Source organism: Siniperca chuatsi, linkage group LG14 (genome assembly GCF_020085105.1).
Source record: "Siniperca chuatsi isolate FFG_IHB_CAS linkage group LG14, ASM2008510v1, whole genome shotgun sequence".
Classification (NCBI taxonomy): domain Eukaryota; kingdom Metazoa; phylum Chordata; class Actinopteri; order Centrarchiformes; family Sinipercidae; genus Siniperca; species Siniperca chuatsi.
The window spans coordinates 16,005,822-16,028,001 of NC_058055.1; the positions used below are offsets into that span (position 1 = coordinate 16,005,822).

General features: G+C 40.8%; 1 protein-coding gene and 1 long non-coding RNA gene across 3 annotated transcripts in view; one reads left to right on the top strand and one right to left on the bottom strand.

Moving 5' to 3' along the window:
- LOC122888881 (serine/threonine-protein kinase TAO1-like) overlaps positions 1 to 21,794 on the top strand; it is a 21,907-nt gene extending 113 nt beyond the window's left edge. The window contains exons 1-21 of one of the 2 annotated variants that reach the window (XM_044223879.1): positions 1 to 556; positions 7,009 to 7,267; positions 7,830 to 7,901; positions 8,527 to 8,628; positions 8,707 to 8,752; positions 8,947 to 9,043; positions 9,150 to 9,263; positions 9,667 to 9,758; positions 11,372 to 11,465; positions 11,677 to 11,758; positions 13,779 to 13,946; positions 14,189 to 14,395; positions 14,856 to 14,990; positions 15,290 to 15,526; positions 15,688 to 15,816; positions 16,666 to 16,749; positions 16,996 to 17,115; positions 17,194 to 17,433; positions 17,542 to 17,754; positions 18,476 to 18,658; positions 19,092 to 21,794. The exon at positions 1 to 556 is cut by the window's left edge and continues 113 nt beyond it. In XM_044223879.1, the coding sequence (XP_044079814.1) occupies positions 7,136 to 7,267; positions 7,830 to 7,901; positions 8,527 to 8,628; positions 8,707 to 8,752; positions 8,947 to 9,043; positions 9,150 to 9,263; positions 9,667 to 9,758; positions 11,372 to 11,465; positions 11,677 to 11,758; positions 13,779 to 13,946; positions 14,189 to 14,395; positions 14,856 to 14,990; positions 15,290 to 15,526; positions 15,688 to 15,816; positions 16,666 to 16,749; positions 16,996 to 17,115; positions 17,194 to 17,433; positions 17,542 to 17,754; positions 18,476 to 18,658; positions 19,092 to 19,592 (3,048 nt within the window). In that variant the 5' untranslated portion in view covers positions 1 to 556; positions 7,009 to 7,135 and the 3' untranslated portion in view covers positions 19,593 to 21,794. Of the gene's footprint in view, positions 557 to 887; positions 1,141 to 7,008; positions 7,268 to 7,829; positions 7,902 to 8,526; positions 8,629 to 8,706; positions 8,753 to 8,946; positions 9,044 to 9,149; positions 9,264 to 9,666; positions 9,759 to 11,371; positions 11,466 to 11,676; positions 11,759 to 13,778; positions 13,947 to 14,188; positions 14,396 to 14,855; positions 14,991 to 15,289; positions 15,527 to 15,687; positions 15,817 to 16,665; positions 16,750 to 16,995; positions 17,116 to 17,193; positions 17,434 to 17,541; positions 17,755 to 18,475; positions 18,659 to 19,091 lie in introns of those variants that run through there. The other variant, XM_044223880.1, reaches the window with a different exon arrangement.
- Positions 15,293 to 17,012, bottom strand: LOC122888885. Its single transcript, XR_006380789.1, has 4 exons — positions 16,872 to 17,012; positions 16,655 to 16,758; positions 15,666 to 15,765; positions 15,293 to 15,514 (listed from the first exon to the last, which is right to left on the bottom strand). It is a non-coding gene; the product is annotated as an uncharacterized LOC122888885 (long non-coding RNA).
- Positions 21,795 to 22,180: the final 386 nt, after the last annotated feature.

A 22,180-nucleotide genomic window follows, 5' to 3' on the forward strand; every position in this document is an offset into this window, starting at 1 on the left:
TGTACTCCCGTATCAGTTAAAGCCGGCTGTACCGCTCCGACTCCATGTTTTTCGATTCATTTGCTCCTTGATTCCTTCATCGTGGAAGGGAGGTGATTCTCCTCGCCGCCATTTTTAGGGAACTGCCTATCGATGAGAGAAACTTTGCTAGCTACTAACGTTAGCAGCTAGCTAGTTGGCCAGTATCCTGCCCTGCCTGCCTACCGTTGTGACAGTTAACGCTTGACAGTCGTTAGCCAGGTCAGCTTGCCTCACGTTGGTATAAATTATTCCTGCAGCTGGCAATATACATGACAAAAACAACGGTTACTGCTGAGAATAATTTAGCTCGACTTGAAGTCAGCGTGACAGTCTATATTGGGTAGGGCAATTGTGCGGTTAGATTAGCGAGTTAGCATTGCTAACTTATTAGCTAGCGAATTCACACTTTGATTTCTCTGGGCTGCATTGCCTCGACTGTGATTTGGTGTCTGCCACTCACTGCCGTGTTCAGGGTGACTGGATTAACCAGCCGTTATACCCCTCTTCTCAACCTGTGTGGATTCATTTTGACCAGGTGAGTTGTTCGCTAACTTCAGCTTTCTACTAACTAACGATGGGTATATGCTAGATTTATTCTCCAACGCTACATGCTGCAGTGAAGCTTGATTTCAACATAGGTTAGCTCGCAAGCTAGCCAGCTAGATTGGTTGCTATTCGCCAGCTAACCTAAAGTTGCTGTCACAACTTGTAACGTTATGGTCTGCCGCATCGACAGATTTTAGTCTGCCTTACGAGGCAACTTCAATGATCCCTTGTTAACACAGAGGTTTTTGTTTTGAATGCCAATGTAGCACGCAAATAATATCAGTGTACGGGGAGCAGGGCTAGCGAGCTAAATTGCGAGTGGTTTGGTTTGTAGTAAATAATGGTAACAGATTGCTTTATCTAAGAAGCGTTAGCTAGCTACGTTAGCTTGCTAATCCGCTTTATGCAGCTATCGTTGCATGCAGTGCCACTCCCTCGTTTTTGTTTTTGTCCACTGTGGCTGTAACGTTACGTTAAGTGAAACTCGGCTTTGGATGTGTCTGTTTTGGAAGTTTGTTCATCTGTAAGGGACATCAGGAGTCACATACTGTCTGAATAGCTAGCGGTGTGACGGTAGGTGACATTGGTCAAGCCTCTTTCCATGTCTGTCGCACGTAAATGTCCTGGTATTGTGTTTACAAGCAGCATTAGCCAGGAGAGTCGGACAGATCATTGTGATTTTCATTGTGTAAGTGACATGCAGAGCTCGCATCCATCTGCCGCTGATGACTTTTTTTTTGTGCACTGACGTGAGTCGCATTCCTCAGTTTGCTGTGTTGATATTGCGTAACACTGGCTATCACTCAGCAAGCTACTCTTCTGCTTGGCGTATCTCCGACTTCGTCGCTTAACTTTTGCATGACACAAGAATTTAACATTTGAATATGGTTAAATCACGGATAACGTCAGTATTGTGATACCGAGTTTACCATTCACCTAACCAAGACGTTGCGCTCTAGTGGAGTGATCTGTCAAATTTGATGTCCAAGGTTTGATGTCTGATATACCCAAACACCTACACGTGTTTTATGTGCCATCTATTCTGGCTCTGTTTGTCAAATAAGCACTGCAGTATGAGCAGTCCACCAATCTTTGTTGGTGTCTTTAGACCGTGATGAACAGACTGCCCATGCTAAAAATGCAGCCAGTGGGCTAGCTCTGAAAGGCAGGTACGACTTGTCCTCTTGCTCTGTTATCACAGATTTCTGCTGGGCCGCCTGTCCCTGCCTTCCTATGTTCTCTGTAACCTGTGCTGATCTGCACACCTGTCATTTGCTCATTTATGTATCTGCATGCTTGTCAGAACAACAGTGCATTCACAGGCTGGAACAGCTCCCCTTCTTTACTTTCAAGGACTTGCTGGTAGCTGATGATGAGAGGTACGCAGCTGTTATTGACTGTGAACATCTCGATGCAGGAGAAGCCTTTGCTGTTGTATGGGGGGGGGGTGCAATACTGCCATCATAATGTTATTTTTTTAGTGATTTTGAAATATGTAATTTACATATGAATGACATAGTATGAACCTTATTTAGCTTACTGATTGTAGTGCTGCAGTAATCTTTATTATATTTAATGTAATTCTTTTTAGATGGCAAAACTAATGGCTCATCAAATGACAGTGATCCTCAGGTTTTAACTGTGTTTACTAACCCGACTGACAGTCTTCAGTGACATGGCAGTTTAAAAAGGTGAGGTAACAAACGTATGGTTCTCTTACTTAAAAGGACTTCCTTAGCATCTGTTCAAGGTCTTTGAGGCTGGCTGTTGAACATTTGGAATCTGATAGCATATTTGATGAGTCAGACTGAGAGCCACCACATCCACTGAGATGACTTTGTAAACTTGGGTGTTTGGATTCCTGTATGTCTTGTAGTTGAAGGTGCCACAGGGAGAGTGTCTCTTGTTCAGAGGAAACTTGGTATGTTGTCGATGTTTGTGACATTAAACCCAACAGGAAGAGTGTAAATGGAGCTCTGTGAGTGAAAGGAGATGGGTCAAATCCTCTTAGTGTTTAGTCACTCAATTTCTTGCCTCTGTCACCATCATCTCTGTAGCACCACAAATCGGGATGTGTTGTTGTTGACATTGGGTAACTAGAGAGCTTTCACTTCCTCTGCTCAGTGAAAGCCACAATCTGTAATCAGTCTGGGAGGCAGGAGCATGGACAGCCCACCCTCCATCTTGGGGGGATAAAATGTAGTGTGTTCCTGCTTTGAATTATTTAACAATACAGCATTTAGCATCTTGCTGAAGGACATTTTGAAAGTAAAAGTATGGAAGTATATGAAACGCATATATTTTCTGTTGAGGTGTTTGTGTGAGTGAGTGTGAGATACCTGATTGTATTTTTTATTCCTACATACTCCTACAACTTTATTATCTGTCATGTCAAGTCTAGTTTAATTCTTCTTAAAGTAAAAGAATGAAGCACTGGTGACCTTCCACTCTTTCATATCTAATAAAGTGGCCAGGGAGTGTGTGTATATTATCGTTTTCTAGTACTTTCTCCTGTGTGCACTGACGTAAAGACGAGCTGCTGTAACAAAGCTTACTATTTTTTACCTCATGCCGAGCCATTACAAATTTCGAACTTTTTTACCCTTCCTGTCCTATCATCAAGAAAAAATGCCTTTAACTGTTTGTTTTTTTTCAGTTGGTTATGCTTTTGAGTTATCCCTTTCTCCCCATGTTCGTGCCTTAATTATCCAGTTTCAACAGGAAATCAGACAGACCAACATTGAACATTGTCTACAAAATCACACCGTGGAAACAATAATTATCAAAGTAGTCAAATAATTATCACAATAGTCAGGGCTATGTTTACATATTTATGGTACCAGTGCAGTTGTCTGTTTGGATTTTAGGAAGGTCTGAGGACAGAATCGCCGTAAATAAAGTGATCGAAAGTAAAGTGGTTCTCTTTTTGGTTCTTTTCATGATGCAGCGGTTGCAGGGTGCAGAGTCATTACAGGGGCAACACATGACCAGGGTGAAAAAAAGGAATGAAACTAAAGTTGAATAGACCTTTTTCAAACACAGGTGTAAATAATTACATGATTAATTGCTGCATTGCATTGCAGAAATTGCTGGAACTGAGCCATTGTTTATGTTCTTAGTTCCACCTGTGCTTTTTCTACTATGACAGATTAAGAAAAAGGTCTATGAAGTAATACAATTTATTTGGGAAGGATAAAGAAACGAGAGTGCTTTGATGCTGACAAGGCTATCAAGATTTGGGTTAGCAAGATTTATTAAGAAAACAAAACAATGTGTAAAGTATAAGATGGAATGCATATCTTGCTCTCAGGTCCACTTTTGTATGCAAGTTTTAACCAGAAATGTGAAACATTCTTTAAATGAAACATGCAGTTCATGTTTCTTGACAATGTTATTGCAATGAAATTAAACTTGGGTCCTTTTTAGTTTCTAGTTTCCCCTGTATTATTGATCACTACACTGTCACTACACCAGCAAAAAGCCCACCCCTCACAGTTGCCTTAGAAACACAGACATTGTTCAACAACACACTGAACATTTAGCATCAGAAAAACATTACTATTAGAACAAACGACTATTAGAAAATAGTCTAGTAACGGCTATAGGAATCATTTCCTTACAGCAGTTAGCAAAATCCTTATCAGACGAGGAACAAAATGTCTTAAGTGAGTGCAGCTTTAATTAAGAGTAATTAATCATACCATTGCTATAAGGAGGCTAGGAGTTATCTCGACTGCCTACAGTAAATAATCAGTAAATACTAGAAATTAATAGTATGCTTGTCAGCAACCTAGCTTGTGATTTTATGTTCTCACACTGTTTCCATGAGTGAAATCAGTGTGTGCTGAGTCACGCAAAGTTTTCATGAGGAAGTACAATCACATGTTAGGTGGGAAAAATTGTTCTAGTTCTTAAAAAAGTAAAGAAAGCTTTGACAGCAGAGTATTAATAACATTGTTTTGTTGTTGCTGCTGATGTTCATGGTTTGTGTATCATGCTGATTTGGGGAGTGAAGCAGTCAGTTTTGTCTATGCTAGGAAATTAATCATTTTGAGTACAGCAGTGATTTTACTTTGTAAACACTACACCAAAACCTTAGCCCATTGTACATTTACTATCAAGTCTCTCATTCTCTCACATACACACACACACACAGATGAGTCTGTCTGTTGATATACTGCATGTCAAATGTCTTTTTAAAAATATTTTATCATTTTTATATCCCGTCTGCATGGTTTAGTATTGTAAAACTGGCACATTTGTGTAGATGTATTGGGTAGATCAAAGTCTGTTGCTGTTGAGAAATGTTGATTGGCTTGTCAGGTCGCAACAAACATTAAGAATTGTTCTCAATGTATTGCCTAACTCTGGAACACAGTGCATTGCTTTGAACATCAGTTTGATTATTTTATGTGTGATTTTTGCACATAGTACATTCCTACACCTGAATATTCAGTGTTTCATGCACAGTTGCATTAACCTGTCCTGCTTCCTAAAACTTTGATTTATAGGGCTTCTTACAGCCTTTAACTGTCAAAGTGTTGATGTTGTTGGGACACATTTAGCAGCCAAGCAATATGTAATGCTCTTCTCACAAGCAATGCTTTTCTAATAATGAAGAAGTAGAAGAAACAAGTAGAAACAGAAGTAGACAAAATGTGAATGACTGTCTGTTCACTAGAATCCAACATAAGAAGATCCAGAAGACTGGATCTCTGTTCGTGTTACTCAAGTTTGTTCCCAGCAGCAGTTTTTAGCTTCTCTCCACAACTCTCTGTTGTCCTTGAGGGCTGTGTCTCTTGGTATAAGAGTTTCACTCTTGTTTGTTTTCTCAGTCAGCTGGATAGCTTTTTCAGCAGGACAAACCTTGTGACATTCAGCTAGCAGTGTGGTTTTGGTACAGCAGGCTGTACTGATAACTCTAGCCAGATACATTAGCGGTGCTGCCGACTCAAAGATAAACCAAAAGGGGAAACTGAGCGTTTCTGTAATGATATATGTGTGGTGTTTGGGTTAACCCCCCTTGAAAATGCATCGTCACAAAGCTGAAGACTTTGCTGTTTTTCTGAGCTCATGAAAAGTTGACTTTTTAAGAGATATATGGTTCTCACAGGAAAGTTCCGCTTCATCAGATATAATAGTAAAACACTGACAGGGAACATTTTACTGCTGAATAGTACTTTCCTTTTGAAACTTTTAAGTACATTTAGCTGATAATACTTAAACTTAAGTAAGGTTTTGGGTTGGAATCGAACCCGGCCGCTACAGTAAGGACTCAGCCTTAATGGTATGCGCTCCAGGTGAGCTACCAGGGTGTCCCAGTAATTATTGTAACTTTAATATTAAAAAACATATTAGCAAAATTGATGCGTCCAGTTTAGAGTACACAGTAAGAATTTGACCCCAGGTCCTCTAATTGATCATCCAATACAGCTCACCCCTCATCTCATTAGTGTAGGCCACCTCATAGCAGTGGACATGAAATCAATCCTTGAGCTGGGATATTTGCATTGCCCAGTCATTCCAGTAGCTTACAGATCTGCAATAACTGCTGATGCAATCTTAACTGATGCACTTGTGATGACTCTGCAATTAGTAGATTATATGAGGGTCAGCACTTGAAGGGGTGACCAGTGGCTAAAATCACTGTGTTTTAAAGTACTTACGGAGTCCCTGACCTTTCTGAAGAAACTGTGTATGTGCTCTCTTTAGCCAGTGTGAATGCCACCAAATGGAGCCCTGCCCATGTCTTTTACCAATTGTTAAACATATCAGTGGGATAGGGGTACTTATGTGTAAGTCATTAGGTGGGATGTTTGCTGGGCATGATTGTGTAAGGAACAAGGATCATTGGATATTGTTACAGGACCGGGGTCACCCTTAAGTTTATTATATAACATTTATTATTTCCTCATTCCAAAATAAAAATCCTCTCTGATACAAAGTGAATTCAGAAGTGTTTTCATGAAAACTTGGAATATTATGTAGCCAAATTCCATGTTTTTAATGTTTGGATGTGGCCACATTTTGTACATGAACACGTGAAATCACTGAAGTAAAAAATTACAGGCTGGCTCCAGTCCGGCCAATGTAGAGAGTTGTTCTTGAGCCTTGCAGCCTTTTTCCAGGCTATGTATCACTTTGTAGTGTATCTTTGGTGTGTGTTGTGGTTGGAATGGATGAAGAGCAGACTTTGATCTTGCGACACAAATCCAAATCTAAAACATGATGGACTCGAGTCACATTTTATCAAAGTTGTGCTGAGATTTCCTCTCCTTTCAAAGTCTGGCCATTGACTTTTCTTACTGGTATCTTCATACTCGCATCAGCTGAGCAAATAGACTCTTCTTCATACTGTGATGGATCAGGGTGTTGGCTCTTGTCCTTGCTAACCTCTGTCTTTCTCTCTTTGTCTTCCCCTCACCCCTTCTGTCCTTCTAGGTGCCCATGTGCTGGTTCCTTAGGCCCATCCATTACTGCAGATGAATCTTCAGCTGCTTTGGCGTAGCTCAGCACCCAGATAGTCCCATCCCCTTTGCGTGGGTGATAAGGGACTACATTAACCAGGATGCCCTCCTCTGTAAGGGCAGGGAGCCTGAAGGATCCGGAGGTTGCTGAGCTTTTCTTCAAAGAAGACCCAGAGAAGCTTTTCTCTGACCTCCGAGAGATTGGCCATGGCAGCTTTGGCGCTGTCTACTTTGTACGGGAACTACATCTTTAAACTAACTCATACAAAATAGAAATGCATTTGGACTTCTCTATGGACAGAATTTATCCATGTTAATCAGGGATACGATCAGTTGAATACAGGGAAACTGTCAGTTCTAAGTCAATTTGTTCAGTATACAGATTCTGCACAGTCCCATGGTGGAGGTGAAGTGATCAATATTATCTCTATATTTGATTAGCTGCTGTATTCCTTTCTGTGAATAATACAGTAACTCCAGTAACTCAAGGCTACCTGACCATATATTTTTTGTTTCAATACATCAATGGGCTTACAATGTGCAAACAGTTATTTTTACCAGCCCATGATGGGGTTTAATAGCACCAAGGTACAGCGGAGTGATGTGACTCACCCTAGCTTACTGATCTGACTTTCTGTTCTTGAACACTGCACACAGTGTGGTTAAAAAAAGTACAAGAGGTCTTGAAAAACCACATCCTTGATGATAGAAAATGTACAGAGAATTAAATGTACTGTATGTTATGGGTGAAATGTGTGCTGACAATGTATGTTATTGACATTTTGTGTTTCCCAGGCACGGGATGTGCGCACGAATGAGGTGGTGGCCATTAAGAAGATGTCTTACAATGGCAAACAGTCTAATGAGGTGAGACAAGATTGATTATATTTGTTTAATACTTCAGACTTTGACCATAAACATTTTCACACAGCACAGGAAGTATTCTACTTTCTGTGCCACATTCTAACAGTACAAGATCTTGATGTATATCTTCATATAATGTTTGTAATTTGTCGTGAATGTCGATATCATCAATGAATATTATGTCAAATAGTTATCCTCTGTCAGTGAGTGAAATACTTTGCTAGATGTGAATCCCTCATGGTTCATCCTTCATCCCTCTGTTTTTTTTTTCAAGTAATTTCAGGTAGTCCAAGGCCAATTAAAGAGCTGCTGGACTACAGTATGAATGTTGGGTATCATTGTGATACTGATTTTAAAATCACTGAACCTTACAGTCTCAACAATGTCACTCCTGTGTGCTCACTTTCACTATTGTCATCCCAGATACAGTTCACTCTGCTCATGATTTCAGATTAGCTATAATCAGTTCACTACACATACACATAACATTACACATAATCTTCGAAGAGAACCACCTTACCCCTATTTGCACTGAAAGACAATCTTCTGCACACACGCTTACCTCTAGTGCAGAAAGCCAAGCAATGTATTCCTGTTTTATTTTTAAATTCCTTCTTTCCCCCAACAGAAATGGCAGGACATTATAAAGGAAGTGAAGTTTCTCCAGAGGATCCGGCACCCCAACAGTATAGAATACAAAGGTTGTTACCTCCGTGAACACACAGCATGGGTAAGTCACCTGCTTAAATGCAACGTGGCCTATATGTGTCTATACATTGTTAATCTTTACTTTATCTCTTGTTTCTAGCTGGTGATGGAGTACTGTCTCGGCTCAGCCTCCGATCTGCTAGAAGGTGAGTAGGTGTTCCACATTTGTTTGTTGTTGTTTTGTTTTGTGTTTTTGTGTCAAACAGATTTGACCATTCCACAAGAGATGAGAGATGAGATGTAGGACTGGCTATCTGAGCTCACAGAAAAGAAACTTGGACAATGATGTGTCTTAATTAGATGATGTTGATTCCTGCTCAAACTGTTTTTCCTCCTTCAGTTCATAAAAAACCTTTACAAGAAGTAGAGATTGCTGCCATTACACACGGTGCTCTGCAGGGGCTTGCCTACCTTCATTCCCACAATATGATTCACAGGTGAGTGATTTTTACATATATTGTTTTTTTAGGAAGCTTCTGTAAACACTATATACCCCTCAAGTCCCCCTGCTCTCACTCACATATATGTCTTTCTCTCTCTCAGGGATGTGAAGGCAGGTAACATTCTGCTGACTGAGCCTGGGCAGGTCAAACTGGCAGACTTTGGCTCTGCCTCCATTGCCTCACCTGCCAACTCATTTGTGGGAACGCCATATTGGTAAGCGAAAAATGAAAGAATTGAAAATGTTGACTTTATGAGTAGTATCTAACTGTGTGTGCTTAAAGATGATTGATTCATGAAATGGATTTGACTGTAAAAGGTGTTTACATATGTAAATCATATTCACATACAAGTAAACAGCTGCCTGCTGACTACTTAGATGAGTCATGAAAAACATCATTATTTAATTCCAAAGAATAAAGTGAGAGTGCCTTTTAGTTTGGAGATTTTAAGTAAAACAATAGTACTCTTTTCCTTTTTCCCCCCACATTTAAAGAGGTGAGTGTGACTGAGTATCCATGAAAGTTATCTCTCTTTTTTAAATTACTTTCAACCTCCTTTTTATTTATCCTTCTCAATTTCCCACCCCTACTTTATGCTTCTTCTCCACTTCATCCAGGATGGCCCCAGAGGTGATTCTAGCTATGGACGAGGGCCAATATGATGGGAAGGTGGATATCTGGTCCTTAGGGATCACCTGTATAGAATTAGGTAGGTGACAGTATGTGTGTATTGTGTCTATTAAAATGAAACTGCAACAGAAAGAATATTTTTTTCTATAAAAATGAGTGTAAACTTACTGTAGTACTGAGTATACTTAGACAGTGATGTTGATAGGTTTTCAATTGAGTGGGTCCCCAATAAAAGTTGTGTTTTGTGACAAATTGTAGTGTTAAACTCTTGTTTGATGTTATATGGTTATAATTATGGTTATTCATCTATGTTGAAAATGTATCTGAAAATTAAACAAATAAAATCCCAAATCTGTAAATACACTACAGACACACAACAGCTAACAGAAAGAGGAGGTCATATTATACGGAGAAATATTGGCTTTTTCTGGGTGAATAAATGTTAAAACATCATGCTTAATTGGGAAAGTAGTTTTAAAAATACGCACACAAAGGGTGTATTTATTGCATACTGCCATTAGAAACGGAGTAGCTGATAATTAGCCTGATCAGCCACCGTCAGTAATCAATACAAACACACATTATTAGACTGTAAACCATTAATCAAACCAATAACTAACCGCAGTCAATGTCTGACAACCTTATACTTTAGCAGTTACTTTGTGTTTCTGTAGTGGTGACAAAACATAAAAAATATATGCTACGTACATTATTAGCAGTTTGAATTAAATTAAAGCTCCCTCCGCGAAAGTATTACGCCACACTCCCTTTAAGAAATAGGACATAACAACAACATAACAATTCCTTATGTGTCCGCAAAAACACATAACTCTAGAAACACAAGATAAAAGGTGTCAAATGTCAACAGTCTTCTTGTCAATTTGGCATCAATATAATCCATAAAGATAAACTGTATTTCCGTACTTAGATACTTTCCGTACTTCACATTTTGGATTTTGTTACCTCAACTCGCTACTAGCCTCCGTTGTAGGAGAATACCGTGGGAATGAGAGGCGAACGTTTAAAAAAAAAGATTTCTCACTAAAATACGAGCTGATTGGTGGATCAGATACACACCGAATTAAACACAGATTCATAACACTGTTAATTCAGTGTCTATCGTGTGTGTGTGTGAGACGATTTGAAGAGTTTTTTCTGTCATTAACAAAGTAACTATTCTGTTTGCAGCTTCCCGTTTGGTGCTGGAGAGATACAGTATATGCGCAGTTTCTTTTTTGTTTATTTCTATGATTTCAACACGGATTTGTTGTTTGCAATGTAGCATTATCAAGGAAAAAATATGGTGCATCAGAGTTTACTGCGTCCTTTCGGATTTTAACGCATCAGAGACGCAGGACCCATACCTAGCAACATCACTGCTTAGGATTTGCTGTCACTGCGAAATTAATTGACAGGTCTTTGAATACAAGGACTAACACCAGTAACTACATCTACTTAAGTAATGTTGTCTGACTAAGATTTGTTGGATGGATTTGGTTTGATTTAAGGTTCGGTGAAATCAGTCACGTGTATGAGCTCAGCAGTAACACAGGCCTATATTTTCAGTTATAATCAGTTGTGAAAGACAAAAAATGTTTTTATCTGAAACTTTAAACCTTCATTAGCTTATGTGAATAAACCTGTAATTTAATAAGAAGGAATACATACTGACTGTTGTCATTTCTGTTCCAGCGGAGAGGAAGCCTCCCTTGTTTAACATGAATGCAATGAGTGCCTTATACCACATAGCGCAAAATGAGAGCCCCACACTGCAATCAAGTGAATGGTGAGGTGCCACGCCCCACACGCACAAACACACAGTATATATATATGACATTGGAAGTTACTGTGGAAGCTTGTGCAGAAGTCAGTTGTTTAAAACTCAGAAAATGTACCATTCACAGTGCTGATGTTTTGCACCTAAAATAATTACTTATCTTTAATTGATATAAATGTCTTTTTTGTTTTGACCCTCTATCTTGTCATCTTTGTTCCAGGACGGATTACTTTAGAACCTTTATCGATTCTTGCCTTCAGAAATTCCCCCAGGACAGACCACACTCTGACGACATGCTGGGTGTAAGTGCGCTCACATAATGTACACTACTACACTGAAACAGAGAGCAGGGTCAGTGTGTTAAGATGGGAAATTGACAAAGCCCTCTGGTGATAAATCTCTCTGATGTTTGAGCTCTGTTCTGTCCCCCATAAGCTTCTATTTCGATTCACTAATCCTCTACTTCCGGATTCTCTCTCTCTCACACACACACACACACACACACACACACACACACACACACACAACCAGAACATGTACAGAAACACACTCGCTTTTGTAGAAAGAACACAGATGCAATTACTGTAGAGATGTGACTTCTGCATCATTGTTAAGTAACTGAGCAGCTGTCACTTAGCCCACTAATGGACTGCTATTAGTATTCCATTGCTAATGGAAGTTGTCCTTGGGGTTTGGAAGCACTGCACACTGTGTCTTTCTTTTTTTAAATGTCAAGTTCTAAAACAGCAACAACACAACAAAAGGAAAAGTGTTACAATGTTCTTTTTAACTGCTTCTCAATGTGATCTTCAATTACCTTCTGCATGGAGAATGACATTAATCTTTAAAAAAAAATATCCCGTGTTTGTAAGCCTGGGTTTTATTCTATTTTTGTCATCTTTGTGAACTTTGCCAATTGGTCGTCATCTGTATGATCCACTGTATGACACAGTTAGCTACAACAGCAACAGGGATTTCCAGTCGCCTATTTCAGGCGCTAATATACTCTGGACAGTGGACATGCATGCAATTCTGTTTCCCTTGCATTGGGTGTCTATGTATGAGAAGATGTTGATGACGGTTGATGGTGGAATTTATATCACCTGGAGCCTTGTGGACCCTCGCAGCTAAGCAGACGCGGAAAATATAAATCAAGCTTTTGGATGTTATCTTTTGGTCTGACTCAAAGACTGATTTTTTTTGTCAAATTGAAGTTGTTTGAAAAGCTGTATGAGTCTCTACAACGAAGGTGATGAGTAAAATGTTAATCGTGATCAATAGTCATTATCGACAAAAATATGAGAATAAGACCCAGGTTGACAAAAAAAAGGGAATTTTCCATTTACAAACAATGAAAGATGTGCACGCAGCAGGGGGGTAGAAAGCTCATTGCCACAATGTAATGATAGCATATATATGGACATTTTCAGTATTTAGACAAAAAGCAACTAGCAGGAAACCGGTGAAATGACACATCTGTTGGATCTGGATAGCTAACATGACACATATTCCAGTGAGAAACAGCAGGTATATTAGCAGTAATAATGCTAACCCAGACTACATGAAGTTAGCTATTTTCAGGTAGTGAGAAGTGACCTGTGTATGTCCCAAACCATCAACGGTAGCACGGTGTTAAGAGCACAGAAGCCCCCTCATTCTACATATTATATTAGTAATATCAGCATGTACCAGACCAAATATACCAGACACTAGATACAGTATAGATGTGTTACATTAACTTCATAACCTCATATTAGAGGACTGGAGTGTAATCAGGCAAAGAGTCACTCATAAGAAAGTATGTCAATGCAGGATTTAAGTATTATTGATCAGCCAAACAGCATCTACACACTGGTTTGTTATTTCCTCTGAAAACTTATATGTGATGCATTTTCCATCCAAAGTCATCAGTCTGCACCTCTTATCAGCTGTCACCAAGTCACACATTGAAAAAGTAACAGTTTGAGGTGTCTTACCTCTAAACAAACCTTTCTTTCTGCAGTTTCAATACAAAACCATCCACTGCTTCATTAAATCCATGGCTCTGACCAGATCGCTGAAGCTCATAGTTAATTTAGCACTCTGAGCTAACTGGGTGGGTTCTTTCTTGGGATATTGAACATTTTCAACCCATTACGTTTGCGATTTGTGCAGTTTATGAAAAAACAACTTCACATGTTTATCACTCAGAAACCTTTCTATTAAACGCTTTTAGTGTTGCTGACAATTTTATTGTGTTTTTCTCATGGTCATTCCCCTTCGCCCTGTGATTTCTCTGTTCATGATGTTCTGGCTTTTCCTTCCTGTCACCCTCCCCTCCAGCATGCGTTTCTGCAGCGTGAACGTCCAGACTCCGTGCTAATGGATCTTATTCAGAGGACCAAGGATGCAGTGCGAGAACTGGACAACCTGCAGTACCGCAAGATGAAGAAGATCCTCCTTCAGGAGGCCCACAATGGACCCACAGCAGAAGCCCAGGATGGAGACGAGGTGTGTGGAAACTAAAGCAATGTTGCTAAAATAAGATTTGTGTGGGTTTTATTTGTTCACAGAAATACATTCATGCCACTTTCATGGCATTCCACCGTGCAGAGAAAATAACCAAGCATGCATCGGTTTGTATACATGTCTGTCTGTCTGTGTCCTCTGTGTCTTTCTCGTGTTCCCTCTCTGGTTCTTTCTCTCTCCCTCGCTGTCTCTCTCTCTCTTGGCGCTTTCTGCTCTGTTTCCAGGAGCTGGAGCCGGGCGGAGGTCGGACAGGAACGGTGAACAGTGTAGGCAGTAATCAGTCCATCCCCAGCATGTCCATCAGTGCTAGCTCCCAGAGCAGCTCTGTCAACAGTCTGAACGAAGCGGCTCAGGACAGCCGCAGCGAGCTGGACCTGATGGAGGGAGACCACACAGTCATGTCCAACAGCTCCGTTATACACCTCAAACCGGTGGGTAAAGTGACACAGACACACACCTATTTAGAGAAAGTATGTAGGATTACTTTCATTATTGATTATAGGGGTACTCCACCAATATTACAAATGAAGATCAATTTATAATAATGTCTTCTGTGGCTCTGGTGGGAGCTTTGTCTAGACTGATTGCTCAAGTGGCATCAATTTACAGAAACCCTGCATTGAAAATGGGGGACGTCAAGTTTGAAAGACGTGGGCAGGTCAGGGAAGGTCTAATCAAAGACGCTATCAAGTTGCATTATGGGAAATATAGAATCCAGTGGTGTTGGAGTTTGACCTATACTAGGGACTAAAAGTTTCTGAATCTTGTCTCTTGCAAGTCACCCAACTATGGAAGTGCAATACTAAATTGCTGGAGTGTCCCTTGTTATGAGAGGGAATGTTAAATACCGTAACAAAATAATGTGTTAATTCTGCTGCCTTATGTCTCCAGGAAGAAGAGGAGAGTTTCTCTGGGGAGCAGGCAGCCACCAGTCAACCCTCTGAGCCACAGCCAACACCAGCTCAGGCCCCGAGGAAGCACTACCGCAACAGAGAGCACTTTGCCACCATACGCACAGCGTCACTCGTGAGAACTTGCTTACTACTCCATGCATCTCACTTACTTATCTCACTTACTAATGTCATTTTTCAGTGCTTGTGTAACAGAAAGGGCCAGATATTTTGTGCTTTATGTTTCACAAAAGGGACTCTGTTAAATGTAGAACATTTCTAATTATTTCAGACTCTTTCAGCATTGCTGTTATACCTACACTGAGTAAGATGTCTTTATCCCTTTCTATAAACAAAGTCAAATGTCTATATTTTATCATACTTTTCAAATAATCTGTCTGTGGACTGATTCTCTCCTGCGTCCACATCTTGCAGGTGACCCGTGAGATGCAGGAACATGAGCAGGACTCGGAGCTGCGGGAGCAGATGTCGGGATACAAACGCATGAGACGGCAACATCAGAAGCACCTGATGGCCCTGGAGAACAAGCTGAAAGGGGAGATGGATGAGCACAGGCTGAGGCTGGACAAAGAGCTGGAGAGTCAGAGGAACAACTTCACCCAGGAGATGGAGAAGCTGCTCAAAAAACACCAGGCGGCCCTGGACAAAGACGTACGCAGACAAACAATTTTAGAAAAATACATTGGCCTACTGATACTGTATATACTTAATGTCTATACTGAAATATTCAACTATTCCTGTTTTCAAAACATGTTCCTACAACTATAGCAAGTGCTTTTTTGTCTCTTACTTAATGTTCGTGTTTGATTTAGCTGAAGACGTTTACCAACGATGAGAAGAAGTTCCAGCAGCACATCCAGGTGCAGCAGAAGAAGGAGCTCAGCAGCTTCCTGGAGTCACAGAAGCGGGAGTATAAACTACGCAAGGAGCAGCTCAAAGAGGTAACACAATTCAACAACACACATCTCCACCACAACCTATCATGATTTTGTCCATGATTTAGTGTTTTCAACCAAAAAACTAAACTAAACATACATAATTAAGTATATACTTGGACTTTAGGTGTGTAGTTGAGGTAAACACTAATGCACTGTATATATATTTAAATGTTTTTTGGTTAAGATTTTTTATTTCAATATTCTCGTAAAGAATGTGGGCCCGATTAAATATTGGTGGGCAGAGTTGTAAGTCACTATTAGGGCTGCTGGTTATTTTTTTGATTAATTATTTTTTCAAGTAAGCGATGAATCTTTTGGCCTATAATTTGTATAGAATATTTGTGAAAATATCCATCACAGTTTCTTAAAGCCCAGGCTGATGTCTTAAGATGGCTTATTTTGTCTGACAATCAGTCGAAAATCCAAAGATATTTAGTTTAATATCAGATAAGTCAAACAAAAGCAAAAAATCCCCACAACTGAGTGGCTAGAACCAGATAATTTTTGCTTGAAAAATTATTGAAACAGTTAATCAGTTATCAAATTAGTTGCCAATTACTTTTCTGTCGATTGACTAATCAATTAATTGACTAATTGTTTCAGCTCTAGTCAATATAATCATGGACACCAGACATCTGGCCAACACACTCTGAGGAAGGCTGAGCTTGAAGCATCTGTGTGTTTAATTGGACTGATGCTATTAATTAAATTGCAGAAAAATGCAAGAAGAAAATTTGTGAGTGCTCACCCTACCTGTTGCTAAATGATGATGCAAACTGTAATATCCATAAAGCCCACTAATGACAATGCCCTGACATACTGAAATAAAACGAAACAACACCTGTGTGGCAGGAACTGAGTGAGAACCAGTCAACTCCCAAGAAAGAGAAGCAGGAGTGGCTGTCCAAGCAGAAAGAGAACATCCAGCACTTCCAGGTCAGGACCCTGCGACATTTCACAAGACCAGATGATGATTTTACACAGGCCTGGCAATGAATTCACACAGTCAATAGAATCTGTGACATTAACAAAACTTGATTTCCCAGCCAAGTACTAACCATGCCTGACCCTGCGTAGCTTCCAAGATCAGTGTCCAAAAGCCTTATTATCCGTATACGTATGCTTTATATTCCGTATACATTATAGTAAATCATTGTAATGCCACGTGGTGTCCATTCCCAGGCGGAGGAGGAGGCCAACCTGCTGAGGAGACAGAGGCAGTATCTGGAGCTAGAGTGTCGGCGGTTCAAACGCAGGATCCTCATTGCAAGACACAATGTGGAGCAAGATCTGGCCAGAGAGGTACTTGGTCACACAGAGAGAACCAGCCACAGCCACCCACTTTTATTTATTTGAACGCTGTCAAATTTTGTTTTTCAGGAGCTAAACAAACGGCAGACACAGAAGGACCTGGAGCACGCCATGCTGCTTAGGCATCATGAGTCGATGCAGGAGCTGGAGTTCAGGCACCTGGGGACGATCCAAAAGGCGCGGGCAGAGCTCATCCGGACCCAGCACCAGACAGAGCTCACCAACCAGCTGGAATATAATAAAAGGAGGGAGAGAGAGCTGAGGCGCAAGCATGTCATGGAGGTCCGACAGCAGCCTAAGAGCCTCAAGGTACATAGATTCATGGTTGCAGTTCTGTAACTGACCCTACAACAAACACACACACACGTACTCATACAACACTTACAGCGGTTTAACTTTTCCTTCTTTCCACTTCAGTCTAAGGAGCTTCAGATTAAGAAGCAGTTCCAGGAGACTTGTAAAACCCAGACCAGGCAGTACAAGGCCCTCAGGAACCATCTGCTGGAGACCACGCCCAAGTCTGACCACAAGGCCGTGCTCAAGAGGCTGAAGGAGGAGCAGACCAGGAAGTTGGCCATCCTGGCCGAGCAGTACGACCACTCCATCAACGAAATGCTCTCTACACAGGCTGTGAGTACCTGAAGAGAAGGGCAAAAAAGTTTATGAAACAAATATGAAAATGTCCTTATTTAGTAAACTCACTTTTTATTAGGGCTGGGCATCATTTGAAAATTCTCAGTACTGTTGCCAATACGATACCCAATACCAAAGCATACATTGTGAATACCTCGCATCAAGGAACTTAATGTTTTTCTACAAAACCCTTTTATAACAAAATAAGCTAAACTTCTCAAATGCATCAATGTTTAATTTTGTCTTAACACAAAGCAGTTGTACAAGAACATAATAAAATACTGTCAAAAATTAGAAAAATTGTTGTTTAAATGTTCTTAAATGAGATATTTCCAAATTTAAATAAGACTAAGAATCCAACCAAGAATTTGATGACACCTTGCGCTGCCTGACAATTTTCGATACCCTGTGAAAAAGACACATTTTGATCCATATATACGGTACGGTAAGTATTTGTCCTATCTTGCCCCAGCACATTGTAAAGTAAAGTCATTGCATTTAACAAAATGAGTCCCAAAAAATCCTTAAATTAGAGGAAACCTATTTTTTAAATGTAGAAATGTATGAATTTGTTATTTGTTGTCAGTAGGTCCCACGTGAATGCTATCAAATTGTTAGTATTTATGGCTTCCTGAAAGATCTCTTTTGCTGTATGTCACTGACATTGGGCCAAAAACAAACATCATGGTGCATCATCTTTCTCTCTGACTGCCCTCAGCTGCGGTTAGATGAGGCTCAAGAGGGGGAGTGTCAGGTTCTAAGGATGCAGCTGCAGCAGGAGCTGGAGCTGCTCAACGCGTACCAGAGCAAGATCAAGATGCAAACAGACGCTCAGCACGACAAGGAGAGGAGGGATCTGGAGCAGAGGGTCTCTCTGCGGAGGGCTCTGCTGGAGCAGAAAGTAAGAGGGCCTGGACTTTGTGTTGTGTTGTCTAGTGTCAGGATGTGTGTCAATACATTTGGGAGTAGATTATAAAGCTGTGTTTTGGTAGTGGGCCTACCCTTTTGTTGACATTCACATACTGTGTCTCACATGCTGTCTTTAAGTTAAAGGTCATTCAGCCCTTTAGTTTCCTTAGTCTTGTGATTATTTTCAGTGTGTGAGTTTTACATGTTTTTGCTGATGTTCTGTTTAAATTCTATATTCGTTTTTCTAATTATTAGACTTTCTTTCTTCTGAGGAAAAACTGTGTTCATTCTATTTCTCGATAATATGAAGAATCCAGTTGAGTGGTTAATTTTAAAGAATCAGTTGTCCTTTCAAAGCAGATGGCAGAATTAGCTTTGATCACTTACTTATTTTGAACTCATTTGTTCACTGTTTATCTCCCCAGATTGAGGAAGAAATGGCTGCCCTGCAGAACGAGCGCCTGGAGCGAATCCGTTCACTGCTGGAGCGCCAGGCCCGCGAGATCGAGGCTTTTGACTCGGAGTCCATGCGGCTGGGCTTCAGCAACATGGTGCTCACTAACCTGGCTCCCGATTCCCAGGGAGGCTGGGGGGGAGGAGGTGGAGGAGGCCAGGGGGCTCAGGGGGGAGGCCACTGGCCCGGAGGAGGTGGAGGAGGCGGCCACCATAGTCATCATCACCAGGGGGGCTCCAGCTCACAGCAGCCCTGGGGTCACCCCATGCTGGCTGGGGGCCCGCCGCCCTGGAGCCTCCACCACCCCGGAGGAGGGAGTCAGAGGGGGAGCGGGGGAGGCGCGGGGGGGGTGAGGAACAGCCCGCAGGCTATGAGGAGGACGTCATCAGGCGGGAGGAATGAACAGGGCATGAGCAGGAGCGCCAGCATCACCTCTCAGATCTCCAACGGATCCCACCTGTCGTACACCTAGAACACACACACACACACACACACAAGCAACACAATAATTGTCTTAAAGTTTAATTCTTGTGCACCGAGGTAACACTGTACACAGACACACACACCATGCATGCACCACACATCCTTCACATACACTTGTTGTTAATTCACAGTTCTTCTGACACACACTGCACAGTACTGACGCTGGGTTTACCTCAGCCCAGTTCCTCTCCCATCACCACTGCTCTCTTACATCAGTATACTGCTAGCAGCAGTCTGTGGAAACCCAAGATGGCTGAGGTCCGTATACAGTATGCCACAGTGCAATAGTGTCATAGCCTACAGTGCTATTTTATGTGTTTTATATTTGCCATATTAGCCTCTTTTGCTATAGACACAAAGTAGTATATTCATATTAACTACCATGGAGTTTATTATCAAAAGTTGTTTGTTTGCAGTTTGCTGTTTTATACATATGTGGGGTAAATCGGATGCTTTCAGATGTGGTAGCACAATAATGTGCTTTATGGGAAAATTTGCATTCAGTGAGCAATTTTTAGAATAACATTTAAACATGTGTCCTTGTGCAAATTCCTACAAACCACTCACAGCTCAAGATTTAAGCACCGACATCTTACTGATAGAAAGTTTAATGAGATTATTATGATAATGAGTTTATGTGCAATGTTACAGAGAAATTAGAAGGCAGAAGGTAATGTAGGGGTCTGACTTAAGATTGATGATTGAAGAACAGACAGTTTCAGAACAAACAGGTCTAGAAGAAAAATGAAAAGAGAAAGCGAACAAAGGTTGTTGTAAGTGAGTACCAGTGGGTGTCTCCTACTTTATAGTAGTAGCACAGGGACGGCTAAGGTGTCACGGATAGCTAAAAGTATGCAATTCTGCATTCCATGAGCGACTTAACTGAGAAGCTTATCCTCCACCAGAGAGTAAATATAACAGTGCAGTGTTTGTTCGAAACGAAAAACCGCATACTCTGTCCTCGATGCCACACGGGTTCGTAGCCCCCTGGTGTTATTGTGTACTGTGAGCAGGGCTGCAAAGATGCCAAAAGTAAGGGTGCAGAGTTAGATTTGTCATTAGAATTATTCATGCCAACATACTGTTATGTGTTTAATGAGATTGTGCCAGAGATGTCAGTGGAAGTTCAGTATAATACTATGTGGCCAAGTAGATGGATGTGTTGCTGGATTGGAGGAGAGAGAAGGCAGTGTTCAGCCTCATTGGCTCATCTCTTGGGTTTCCACAAGCCTCTGCCCTTCACTCACACCTGCCCAGTGGACGGCCAGTCTGAGGGATACTGTAGCCGTATTAGTCCACAAGCCCTCATGACAGGGATGGGTTTTCAGCAGCGCCTAACCTCCTACTTAGATAGTTAAATAGTTTCCAAACTGGTGTTCACTCTTCGCTTGTTTGCATTAATTTCCTGGTCTAATTTGGCAACTGTGTTGGTCGGTGAAAGTGATGCACTACACAGTAAAAAAAAAGAAAAAAAAAAAAGAAAAGAACTTTCTCTGACAAGTTTAACCATGCCTGTTGGCCTACCTCTAAGTACAGCTTCACCACAGGGTGTCGTGACTTGTCAATGACTTGCACTTTGGCACAGGCATTCTACCCCACACTAAATGTTAATCAGACACATACATACAAAAGTAGTAGATTTTTACTCCCCAGTCAAACCGTATGTTCCTTTGCACACTTGGCTGATGAATGCATGTACAGGGGGCACTTAGCGCACTTAGCAGTTGTTAGCTGAGTTGACTGTAAATCAGGGCAACTCTGGGCAACTATATACATCTCAGTTGCCTAAAAACATCTGTGTGTTGTTTTTTTATTTTTAAAAGAAGATCATTTTAAGGAGCTAAAGTTCAAGTGAATGAGCAGGGAGTGTGAAAGAGGAGCTTCAGAAGCCCTCTGCTGGTTAGTGACTGCTGAATGTCTCTTTGGGTTGATGGGCGGTGATGCTGTGATCTCCGCTGCCATGCCCCTGCAACCTTCCCCGGTCTGACACCCCGCTCTGTCTCACCCCTGGTGACCCCAATGTCATGTTCTGACCACCGATCTCCCCGCTGCCCTCCACCTCCATTTCCTCCCCTCCTGAGCCCGGTGTGGTCTTTACTCCCTCCCTGACCTATTTGGGAAGAGCTCTTCAAGTGAAAGAAAAGAAGAAGAAATATATATATATATATATATATATATATATATATATATATATATATATATATATATATATATATATATATATATATATATATATATATATAAAAATAAATCTATAAAAAGAAGGATTATAGAGATAAATGTGGAAGTCTTATTGTGAAATGCAGAGATTATGCATTATATGAATTTCAGAGGTGGAATGTACAGGAAACCTGTTAATATTGTATATTTTGAATTTGAAAATATGGAAATCTAATTGACAAATCAAAAACAAATTAACTTGTGAAGTGGACACAGTGATGTGATTTTAGGACAGCGGTATTCAAATGAACGTTCGATTCACAGCCGCTGAGTTTTCACTGTCTTGCAGCTGCGAGTTCTGAGATTTGTTACAGATATTCTGTTGTGAATGATGATAACACAACTCTAGGTCAGATT